General features: G+C 39.2%; 2 protein-coding genes across 5 annotated transcripts; one reads left to right on the top strand and one right to left on the bottom strand.

Annotated features, from left to right (window-relative positions):
* Positions 1–2,693: 2,693 nt before the first annotated feature.
* Positions 2,694–7,367, top strand: LOC116621519. 3 transcript variants are annotated; one of them, XM_032387337.2, is made up of 6 exons: positions 2,694–2,794; positions 4,358–4,445; positions 4,799–4,859; positions 5,208–5,337; positions 5,777–6,070; positions 6,863–7,367. In XM_032387337.2, the coding sequence occupies exons 2-6, from the start codon at positions 4,373–4,375 to the stop codon at positions 7,070–7,072; spliced, it is 768 nt and encodes a 255-aa protein (XP_032243228.2). In that variant the 5' UTR covers positions 2,694–2,794; positions 4,358–4,372; the 3' UTR covers positions 7,073–7,367. The 3 variants fall into 3 exon arrangements, with proteins under 3 accessions (XP_032243228.2, XP_032243229.2, XP_032243227.2); XM_032387338.2 differs by lacking the exon at positions 2,694–2,794 and adding an exon at positions 2,846–3,387; XM_032387336.2 differs by lacking the exon at positions 2,694–2,794 and adding an exon at positions 2,846–3,614.
* LOC5517257 (mannose-P-dolichol utilization defect 1 protein) lies at positions 7,275–12,108 on the bottom strand. Of its 2 annotated transcripts, none has more exons than XM_032387339.2 (5): positions 11,952–12,108; positions 10,677–10,742; positions 9,171–9,303; positions 8,719–8,923; positions 7,275–8,250 (listed from the first exon to the last, which is right to left on the bottom strand). In XM_032387339.2, the coding sequence occupies exons 1-5, from the start codon at positions 11,965–11,967 to the stop codon at positions 8,017–8,019; spliced, it is 654 nt and encodes a 217-aa protein (XP_032243230.1). In that variant the 5' UTR covers positions 11,968–12,108; the 3' UTR covers positions 7,275–8,016. The 2 variants fall into 2 exon arrangements, with proteins under 2 accessions (XP_032243230.1, XP_001637276.1); XM_001637226.3 differs by lacking the exon at positions 11,952–12,108 and adding an exon at positions 10,885–11,020.
* Positions 12,109–12,170: the final 62 nt, after the last annotated feature.

Genomic DNA, 12,170 nt, shown 5'->3' with positions numbered 1-12,170 from the left:
GTCGCTACCTAGTAGGGTGACATGAGGGGGTGTTCACATGACGAAGTGTGTCGCTACCTAGAGGGGTGACATCTGGGGGGTGTGCACTTGAGGGAGGGTGTCGCTACCTAGCAGGGTGACATGAGGGGGTGTTCAGATGATGGAGGGCGTCGCTACCTAGTAGGGTGACATGAGGGGGTGTTCACATGAGGAGGGGTGTCCCTACTTAGTAGGGTTTCCCTGCTGCTTTGCTCTTCACTTGGTTTGGTTCATTTGCAAGCATAGGGACAGATTTCCCTACCTCAAAAGGTTAATTTAAGTAGGTTAATAAAGGTATTGAGGAGAATTTGTCCATGTGAAGTGTCCATGCGTCCATTTGTCCATGTCCGGGTGATGTTGATGGAACTGGGGTTATGCATCTGTTTGGCCTTGCGACCATGCTTTCATAAATCGGCCCTCCCTGATAAAGACAGCGACTTCGGTCATGTGAATAGACCCTATCTTTTGCACTATGACATAGCGTGCCCTAGAGAGTTATATGTGGATACAGGCAAAATATGTGCTATTGAAGGTATTGATAATAATATCAATCAAATCTAATAATAAGGGCTTTCAAGGAGGAACTGTCGTTCACGGCCATTGCGGTATCATTATCCCCGACATCACACGCAGTAGCAACATGTAAAATCACTAAAGCCCGATTCATACGCCATTAACTAGTATAAAGCCCGATTCATACGTGGCGCTCCTGCTGTGCCAGATCTAATTGTCTTTTTGTATCGACACGTCGTACTAAATAAGTGCGCTCAATAGGTTGTGAGTTGTAAAAGTTGACTTGATACGGACGAGTTTCTGTTGCACAAAATGAAAAAAAAAATATATATATATATAGTGTTAGTTTGAGAAAAATACAAACTACATAGGTTTCCCTACAGGTCTGTTTTGTGGTTGCCCACTCATCCCCTGATGAGTGGGCAACCACGAAACAGACCTGTAGGGAAACCTATGTAGTTTGTATTTTTCTCAAACTAACACTATACACCGCTCTACTTTCGAGTATTGAGCACTTTCTATGAAAGCCTTCAACCATCATTTTATATATATAAATATATATATGAGTGGGCAACCACGAAACAGACCTGTAGGGAAACCTATGTAGTTTGTATTTTTCTCAAACCAACACTATATATATATATATATATATATATATATATATATATATATATATATATATATATATATAGTGTTGGTTTGAGAAAAATACAAACTACATAGGTTTCCCTACAGGCCTCCAGGCCAGCGAGTTACATTAAATATGCGGGGCATGGGCATTTAATGTAACTCGCTATTGTTCCTCTTACCGCCTTAGCTAAAACTATCAGTCTATTATTATGTAAATTTCAATGTTAATAGTATATATACGATGGTAGGAATATTCTCATTAAATCCCCTGATGAGTGGGCAACCACGAAACAGGCCTGTAGGGAAACCTATGTAGTTTGTATTTTTCTCAAACCAACACTATATGTAACCAACATCATATGGTATCTGGTATATATCATGGTATATATCATATGGTATTTGATTCGGCACATCAGAAGCTCGACGTTTGAATCGGTGTCGTGCTTTTGCCGTGCGGAACTCATTCTGCCTTACCTGCCTTGCCTGAACTTAATTGATTCAGACGTCGAACTATTCTGCATGTGCTAAATTAAAACAATTAAATTCGCACGGCAGATGCGCGAAGAAGGGGGTATGCGCGAGCACAATCATAGAAAATGGGCTTCCATAAAAAGGAACACTCGTGATAAGAAAAAGTAAAACAGGGCAAACGACGGCAAACGACCTGTGTGTGAGTGAGGAGATACACTGTCGTAATATTTAAGAAAGGGGAGAGCGCCTTTGTTTCCACAGATTTCGCCTCTTTTATGACAAAAAGACCTGCCTTTGTTTTGCACAGTCGATAAAAGCCTTAGCTATGAGGACGATTTTGTTATTGAATTTGGGATATGTGGAAACGACGCATTATAAAGATAATGGATAGTCCGTTTTTCCCGGGATCCTGAGGCTATCTAAGTCGGAATCGCAGTGCAAAATAAATATGTAATGAAAAGTTTTTCATTGCCTGGCGCAGTTTAATGTTTAGCGCTCACTAATAACAAATTAGTATTTCTTGTTCGTATGACCGCCTTACGATAGTGCATAGGCTTCTCTTTATTTTATGTTTTCGCATTTTTTGCATTTTGTGTCGTTCTTTTCTAAGCTGAATATAGAGGGAAAGAAGATAGCTTGACATAATCAATCTCTTCCTGTGATTTAGGAAACTGCCTGAAGAGCTAAATTACTTTGATCAAATTACGAGTGTGTTATTAGATTTGAATAAACACTATAAAATGCGAAAATGAATAAAACTTTTTTCACTCTATCCTAACCTTTGAAACAAAATAAGATACAAAAGAATAAAAATAATAATTTTCTTTTGTCCGCTCTTAAAGAAATACAAAACATGAACAAGTACTTCTCTCAACAGTTGCTAAGGAGAGAGAAATGACGCAAAAGAACGTTCATATCGGAAATCACTGATTATAAAAGATTAAGATAATCTCAAGGACTTACTATTTTGGCCGTCCTATTACAGCTTAAGACTTCATAAACTGATAACATATGTTTTGTGTTTTACGCAATTTGACTAATCTTTTTCTCTCTCTAAACTTTCGCTGACTAATAGCTGAACAAATAGCAAACACACTCCCTCATAATCAACACGATTATTCGCTAAGGGGCGGACGAAACAGACCAATCGTCGATCTTTAAGGTGCCTAAAGAGTATTTGAGTTAAGACAACTGTCACAACAGATGAAAGTCTTTCATAAAATACTACATTATTCACCGTTTGTTATTCCCACTTCCCCAGTTAATCGCTGTGCGCTTTTCACTATAAACAGGGAAACACTCCCATCTTTGGAATTACAGCTGTTTTGGGCTGAATGAATTTCTGGCAGGTAGTGCCATTCGAAAACAAATTTAATTATTGTCGAGTTATTTTCATTTTGTTTAAGACTTTTATTGACAGGTTCTAATTAATCTTGTCTCGACAAGAAAAGGGTGTCATAGAAGGCTTTGGGAGCGTAGCGCTAGCTACTGAAGTACACATGTTCTACATGAGGATATTTTACCCATCTTCGGAGTGTCGAGTCTGGTGTTGAGTAAGGTCAAAAAGACCGATATCAGCCAATCCACGACCGTCTGTCCTTCATCTACAGCATCTGGTTTTGTATTTGGAATCATTCCAAGAATTATTATCGAGAAGGTTTCCTGGATCTCATGAGTATTTGAACGAAGCGAAATATCTGATGTACATTATGCTTCTTCGGGGTCTATTTTTTATTCAAGCTGTTCATTTTATCGGTGCGTTTTTCTCAAGAACCACCAATGGCAAATATCTCAATGTGGATATTTGGAAGAGGCTCGAATCTGTGGATTGGTATACCTGTGTAATTTCTTGTGAGAGAAATCCCGAGTGTGTATCGTATAATTATAATACGCGCATGCGTGTTTGCGAATTGACCAGATATGGTCTTTCGGGAGAGAATGATTTGATGACATCTCCCACATGGACATTCCAGCAAATTCGGGTAAATTATGAAAGCCTGTTTACAATATGGCTAAATAGCATTGAGTTTATACAACTATTTCAAAAAAAAGGTTGTCTGTGCGAAATGTCAAATGCCGATTGACAAACTCCATGTTCCATGACTAAATGGAACAATAAGTCTCATTAAATTTCTACCAAATGTTGGAGAATATAATAATACAATCATCCATTATATGTCATATGTCATATTCATTTTTACCATTTGTTCCATAAGCACCTTTCGGGTTCAGAACTGCCATTTACCATTCGCCTTTTGCAATGAAAACCTTTTTAAAATAAGTGCATGCTTTGACTAAACTTCTGGCGTCATAAACAAGCCAGTTCTAAACTGGTTTTATTCTACATTCGCAAGAGAAACATATAACAATTTTTAATTTGAAAATAGCCAAAGCTTTAAATAACTAGCAACGCTTTCAATTCATTGGAAAATATTGTGATAGTCGGCACTCTTAGGCAGGCGTTTCGTATAACGAAGGATACGGCGGCGATACGCGCGCGTGTACATAAGCAAAAAAGAGCCGCGACGTTATGTCTTTTTTTTAATTTTTGTACAAAAAGGAAAATAATTTTCCCTGTCTCTAGCACAAGAACTAACGCACTGCTTTCGTCTCTGAAGTTTTTCCTCCTGATAGGCTCTCACCCTGTTGTCAAACAGAGTGAGTGTTTCCCCTTTGTCTGTCTTATAAATTTGCGATACGTTAATGCAATATGCATCTTGTACAGCCGAGTTCAGGTCTGATGAAAGAACAAAGAGGAATCGAGGATTGTGCGTGTAACTGCGGGACGGGTCAACAGTGTTCCATAAAACCAGGTCAGTATGTAGATCTCAGCTCGTCAGTGTTCCATTAAACCAGGTCAGTATGTAGATCTCAGCTTAGCAATGTTCGATAAAACCAGGTCAGTATGTAGATCTCAGCTCAGCAATGTTCGATAATATACCAGGTAGCCATGGAACCAGGTAGCCATGGATACCGCTAAGCATTGTTCCATAATCAGGCAGCCATGGAAACAGCCCTGAGCCCTAAGACAGAAAAGTTATATTTCACTTGTTATATCTTTCAACTTTGTAATGCAATGTTACTATTTATTATTAAATTCACGGAGTCTTAATAGTTCAGATAAAGTATTAATTAAGTTAACATTTTTTGTTCTTTATCTCTATAGGACTGGGCGACACTCCGGAGCTGGCCGCTCAATCCTGCTCAGAAATATTCACAAATCGACCGTATGTATATCAACCTTAAAGGACAGTACGTACGCACCACAAGCTGCTCGTTTTGTATAGATTGCTTTCTAAATGGCTGATCCAATGAAATAGGGGGCGGCAAGTACTTAAAGAAGAAGGCGGATTAAATCATCTTTAAATTCAGTTGCTGAAGCACTGATTTATAGTGCTCCTCCCTTGGTATTGACCCCCCCCCCCCCCCCCCCCCCCACACACACACACACACACACACTCTCTCTCTTCCTTTCGGGTCGGTGTCGTAAGGTAAATTCTTTCCGAATTGTTTGCAAGTTTTTACCAAAAACTGCTTAATGGCCATTGTGCGGTTCATTGCGTGTTTTACAATAGAGGACCTCTGCAAGATGGACCATACTACCTTAAGGCTAACAAGCTACCAGTCTACTGCCACATGACGGCCATCGACGGCTGCGAGGGCGAGGGGGGCTGGACACTAGTCATGAAGATCAACGGCTCAATGGTAAGCAAAGGAGGCCCCTTAGATGGTGGAAAGGGAATGGGAGGGGTGGGGTGCTTTTTATGAGAAGAATAGGATTGAAGATTTATCAATTTTAATATCACTATTGATATTTGATGCTTGTAAGGGTGACATTTAACAATGCGTGGTGCAGCTCAATCATTATCCTACACTTTCATCAGAATTCCATTATGTGTGCGAGCACACGATAGGTTCCAAATTTTGATCATCCGTCTCTCTCAGTAATGAAAACCCACTCCTGATGGAGTTCACAACACTGCGGAAGGAAAAATTAATAATCCATATAGTTCTGTCTTCCTCAGAATAGATCCCATCGACTGCTTGCTTAATAATAATGATGTTGATGATGGTGTTGGAGATGGTGATGGTAAAGAAGGAGAAGAAGATAATGATGATTGTTTGATCTTTTCCCTCAACACAGGGGACTTTTGCCTACTCCTCCTCTCGATGGAGTTCACAGTATGAGTACAATACCGAGGCAGGTGGAGACTTGGATGAGACGGAGACAAGGCTTGGTACCTTTCGTTCGTTGATCTTCCAGCAAATCTGCCTTGGAATGAAGACACCTGACTCGTCTTCAATCCGCTGGATTTCATATCATCTCAGCAGTGGAGCGAATCTCTTTGAAACGATGATAACCCCACATGCTTATGTGGACTTTGCATCATCAAGACCCGAAGACTGGGAAAAGCTTATTCCTTCAGCTACGATCAAGGTAAAGGCAATCATAGTGAAATTTTAGCCAGTGCACAAGATCGTGATATTCTTGAAAAAGATAATAACAAGAATGTCTTAATGATGTCATATGGTGGTGGTGTTGGTGGTGACTGTAAAGGCGAAAAGTTGGCGATGAACATCTATCAATATTTTCGATGTAACGTTGAGGTGATGGTGTTACCACAATTTTACCACTGGCGATACTTAATCACAGTGGCATGGGCGGAACACATTACAAAATTATTTAGTCTGGTCGCAAAAAAGCGACATAGGTAACGCCGGCGCTCAGCATGGGACCCGAGTCCAGAGCTGTGAACGGCGGCGATATACTCTACCTGCGGAAAAATGAAAGTGAATAATATGCAGGGGCATGCACATGGGGTTTCAAGGTGCGCACTGTAATTACGGCTAATTATTACGATTATCTCACGCATACAAGTATTTCAAAAAACGTTTTCAGTGAAAATGGCCATTGACACATGGCAGTTCTACGACGGAAAGGACCCATGGATCCAAAAATATTTGTTTCAAATTCAGAAAAATATAAATCAAACTTACGGCTATCCATTCAATATAATTAATGTAATGGTTTTGACATCTCTTGAGTTTTTTTTAGTTTTCACAAATAATTGATACTCATAAACACGTTCCGTTCGTAGAACTGCCATTTGGCAATTGCCATTCGAGCTGACAACCTTTATTGAAATAGGAGTATATGAATAACGATACCCTGTTCATGACATATCCCTTATCACAAAGATCGGTGTACTAGTTATCTTATTTCTTTCAGACAATGGAAACAAAAGACGGTATCAACGTTGTACCTGATGGAGACAATGGCGCGAAAGCGCGGATTGGAATTGTCGGAAAAGGAGCACAAGGGTGGGACTCGTACATTGGATTCGGGACTGTTGGAACGTCCGCAAACCCCACACTTTCCTGCGGGAACGTGGACGGTTCAAAACATACACCAGCATTCGGATATATTCTTGTGAAATAGATAGCATTATACTGCACTTAGTAAGATCGTGCCGACACGTAAAATGAGGTATGGGGAGTTATACTGGCCTACACAAAAAAGCCTCTTTAAGAATAATTTTAATCTGTCAATTTAGCTGTTTGCGCACCGTGTGCCCCCCCCCCCCCCCCCCCCACCTCATTCATTACTGTGCGACGGTACTGAAACAACAAAACACAATAGGTAAAGAGCACAACTTTAATCAAATTAATAATCCGAGTATAAAACCCAACGTGTACAAAAAGTAGAAATACATTGACTGAACTAAAATCCCCAAGAAAATGTTTCCTCGTTATGAGACAACATATAAAATTAAAATATAACAATGACGCAGCATAAAAATGAACAAACAAATAAGCTTAAGTGAAGTACAAAAAGGGTCTGAATGGAGTGAAATTTTGGAACACCTTTAAACATGCCAAAATAATACAAATCTAATAAAAAATTCCACATTTTTTCCAAAAAATATAATTTAATGCCCAGCACCCTGAAAGATCCTCGTTAAACGTAAAGTAAATAAATAAAGTACAAGTGTAAGGTGAACATACACGTTAAAATGTCTCTGTCAGATCTTATTATCCTAGCGAAACACCAAGTGAGAAATCATCCATTTTCATCGTCTGCATAAGAGATGCTATTGCAATAATTTTATGTAATTTGGCAAATGAAATATTTTTTGAAAGGTTATATGGTAATTTCTTTACAAAATTGGTCTTGCAACATTGATTGCAAACCATAAAAAAGGACTTGCTTAAGGTGGAAGTCAAAAGAAAATTCGCCAAAATTGATTCAGGACAAGGTGAAAGTCAAGGTTAATGTCTAGAAAAAAGTCAAGGTGAAAGTCAAAGGTGACATTAAAAGTCAAGGTGAAAGTCAAAGAAGAAGGCCAAGCCAAATGCCAACACCATTATAAATTTCCTTATCTTCTAATCTCTCTTCTGGTGAGTATCAACCTTGACGTTCCAATAGAACAAGACTTGGGCGACCAGGATTCCATTCAGTGCTGTGGTCATGCAGTATGTTGCCAGCATGATGGTGTCTCCAGTTTCCTGGACGGTGGTGAAGATTCTGGCAATGGCACCAACGAACAGAAGAAATACCATGATGAAGGAGAGCTGCCCTGTGTGGCCATTGCGAAAGTTGGCAACGATCTGGAGTAACTGGAAGGGAATGGTATGTGGTTATGGTATGCATTGAGCCAGTATGACAGTCATGGAAAGTAGTCTAATAGATACATACTCATATTAATGAGACAGACTACTGTGAACTCTTTTTAAGGCAACATAAAACATTTTAAATCAAATACATTATTGAGATCATAACACTGAAATTCCTATTTTAGCTCATTATCAAAATAATCTGGAGGCTTAACCTAACATTAACGCCTCACCTTATTAATAGAATAACATCACTCCCATTAAAATGTACACTCTATCTTCTAACGAGCAAAACTACTGCGATGATTTTGGTACGTGGATCCCACAGAGGCGTGTTGACAAACTGATTGGGCTCAGAATCCATGCAGAATCAACGCGCGTATGGTTAAAAAACATTAATTCTGTACACATGTTCAGCAACACCTCAACTTACTAATAGCCATGAAAGGTATACATCCAGGGACACCTTACCTTACTGATAGCCATCAAAGGCACATTCAAAGACACCAGCTTGGTGTGTATATCAAGGGAGACCTTGTCTGAAAGCAGAACATAGACGCTAACGGCATAGAGGCCACAGAATAAAGCTGCAATCATGGGCTTGCGGTTAAAGTGAAAGTAGAGGATGATGAGTAGCGATGTCTGGATGCACAGAAAGAAGCTTTCCCCCCAAGTGCTGGAATAAAAACAAACTTTTTATCAGAGGTATTAGAGCCAAATGTAGCTCAGGGCATGGAGAGGTCAGACTCTGAAGCTCAGCAATCCAACCCCTGATAAGTGAGGTACCCCAAAACAACCCTAGACAGTATATACTGTATTATAGCAACACTACCAATAAATATACTTTGTCATACATTTGTCATGTTACAATTTCGCTGTTTAAAGTTACCATACCACCTTTGCTTTTTACATATAAGGCTTACCTAAATGGGAATCCTTTCACAAGGCTGTAGGCAGAAGTAGCTGTGGTGGCGACAAGCTCGGTAAAGAATGACATCAGGCTAAGTCCTACTACACTGCCAGCATTCACCACCTTTATAATCTGTGGGATCTTGACTGAGACACAATTCCTACTGGTTAGTATATATACAAGTATTTTAAATAGGGTTTCAGTTGAGAGCCCATGTGTTTAAGGCAATAGTGGTTTAAAAAAGCCATGTGAATGCTTACTAAAGCTTTTTAAATCTAGATTGATTTTCAATTACACTTACTTGTTTATACAGTATATTGCATATTGGATATGTATGAAGCACTGCAGGTTAAAACATGGATTTTCCATGTGCAACTTCATTTGAATACAGCAGTGATTTGCTTTTTGCAAACTTCTCTTAGAAAATGATTGTGTGATCTAGAGCATGATTCTGATTCAGAATATGGGATTGTTACGGAAGAGTCTCTGCAGTAGACTATCATAAAATGTAATAAAAAAAGCATCAATTTTCCAGAAAAGAAAAAAAAATAAGTAAGGTAGTGGTACCTATTATCGGACACTCGAAAAAATAATAAATATCTCAAACAATAGGTAAACACGCCAAAAAATGACCCATCGAGTCAAAAAAACAACATTAGAAAACCTGTATTCTGAAGCTTTTTAGGAGAATTTATTGTTTCGCCAAACCAGAAATAATTTACTTTCATGCACTGTAAAACGGGGATTGAATCCTCTCTTTGACTTGAATACGTGAGTACTAAAAAAAGTCGTAAAAAAATCCAAGATTTACCGATCGTGATGAAAGTCTTTCAGCGAATAAGCCATTTTGTTGTTGATCTCCCATGGTACAAGCAAACACAGAATAATTCAACATAAATTTGAGTAATCGCCAAGCGAAAGTACATTTCGGTGTGCAGTTTGTCACAGGTGCGATGCATGTGTTTTGAATCGCTTGCTACAGAGGAGAAAGAGTCTCAAACTTAATTCTACCGTGACTTTTGCAAAGTACAATTGTCAACAATTATTGCCTGCTGTACTTCATTGAAAATGAAACATAATTTTCCCGTTATTTTTTGCGAAGAAATCTGCTGTCCGAAAATAGGGCTAGGGTGTCCCATATTAGGTAAGAGCATCCTATTATAGGGCTTCACAACACTTCTTACCAGCGATTGTTTTCTCCCGAATTTAACCATCGAATTTTCGTTATCTAGGTCGAATTATTATGTTTAATAGTCAATGATTTCTAGCTGTAAAACCTATGATTCAATTGTGTTTAGTACGCGAGATATTTTAGCTCTAATCTTAAGTGTCCGATAATAGGTACCATTACCTTATAGTCTACTGTAATGAATCGTTTTCACTCAGAAAAAGTCTACTAAATTAGTAATTTCTTTTTTGTCAAAAATAGTAGGCTTGTGACGCGACGAACTGCAGTAATTTACTGTAGTTCGTCGCGTCACAAGCCAGACGAATCGATGTCAATAATAAATATACTTACTGATAGATGAGCCAACGACAATTCCATATCCCAGAGCTTTACTGATCGCTAGCTTGAGGCATGGAACTGTGAATTACAAACGAGGGATCAAGTTATCAACGACAGCAGCCACGTCCTCAACTTGAACCGGCTTTATAAACATGGCAAAAATCCCAGTGGAAATCCACAAATAAAACACCTTAAATTCATAAAATGAAAGATAACACACCGTGAAAGAAGTTGAATTTGACGAAGAACTCGTCGTAACAATTTTTAGGAAGGATTAACAACACAAGAGAAGCAAATAGACCTTCGGCCGCCATTTTGATTCCGGGATGGATATAACCGCTGCTGTGATCGTGGTAGCATACCACAGGGTTGCCAAGCGATTGTCATATGACAAGTATTTCGATCATGCGAAAGCACGATCGTTATTGCGGCAATATAAAAACTAGCTCCTATAAGCAGACGGAGATATTTTTTGACATTGGTTAAATAGCCTAGGGGAATATTCTGACCAGAAAATATTGGTTAAAAACTGCTTCCTATTTTTAAATTTATATTTTTTTTATTTTTTTAAATCTAAAAATAGGTTTTTACTACCCCAACAACCCTGTTAACATTTGTTCATCACTTCTTTGGCGCATACCGCACTCGGGAGGGCGTCGAGTTCAGCGCACAAATTCTCATGACTCCGTGTGACTCCCTCCAACCACATATCTATCAGCCATCTACTGAACTACTAAAGCGTGGCTCCCACGGATGCCAGAGGACTGTGGCTTCTTAGGTTCAATTCAGTTTTATTCTTAAAGGCGACTTGAGAAGCTCTGGAAACTTAGTTTATAAGATGACATGGGCCTGAAACAGAATTATAGCTCTTGTTTCCAAACAATTTCATGAAGCAGCTCTCGAGATTTCGTGGGTCAAAAGTGCTGAGATGAACACTTCTTGCGACTTCTGTGTGAGTTAGGGCGCCGAAGCCGAAGGAACTCAGATAATATAAAGTTTGCTGGCACTTGGGCATGTCCCTATCCCTGTTTTTCAACCCAGAAATGACAATTTTGTCTTTACTATGGTATTGCATAATGAACAATTTGAATATGTGCATATCGTGTATGTTTAACAGAAGTTCGAGTGCCCCCACCCTCTGATACGGCCCTGTAATATGTTGGTGATTACTTTATGACGAATTTGGAAACTTTGAAATAACAACTACACACGTCGGGCCAGTGACGAACGCTAGAGCATTCTTATTGCCCGTGGTAGATAACCACATAACAAATTGCCCATACTGACCTTTGAACCAATTCATCGTCTTTTATTCTGTCAGATTAGCCTACTCTAAAAGAAGTCCTTTCGTCTACCCCTAAAAGAAGTCCTTTCAAACAAAAAAAAGGTCCAGCACTCCAGGACTGCCGAGTACAAAAGGGGCGTGTTAATTGAAAGTGCTGATTCCTTCCTCTCATTGGTCTGCTGTGCAGGGAGTCTGTTGTGTTTGTTTCTCTGAGCAAATCG

Source organism: Nematostella vectensis, chromosome 9 (assembly GCF_932526225.1).
Source record: "Nematostella vectensis chromosome 9, jaNemVect1.1, whole genome shotgun sequence".
Lineage (NCBI taxonomy): Eukaryota > Metazoa > Cnidaria > Anthozoa > Actiniaria > Edwardsiidae > Nematostella > Nematostella vectensis.
The sequence above is the reverse complement of the archived record's forward strand: the minus strand, read 5'-3'. Positions and strand labels throughout refer to the sequence as shown.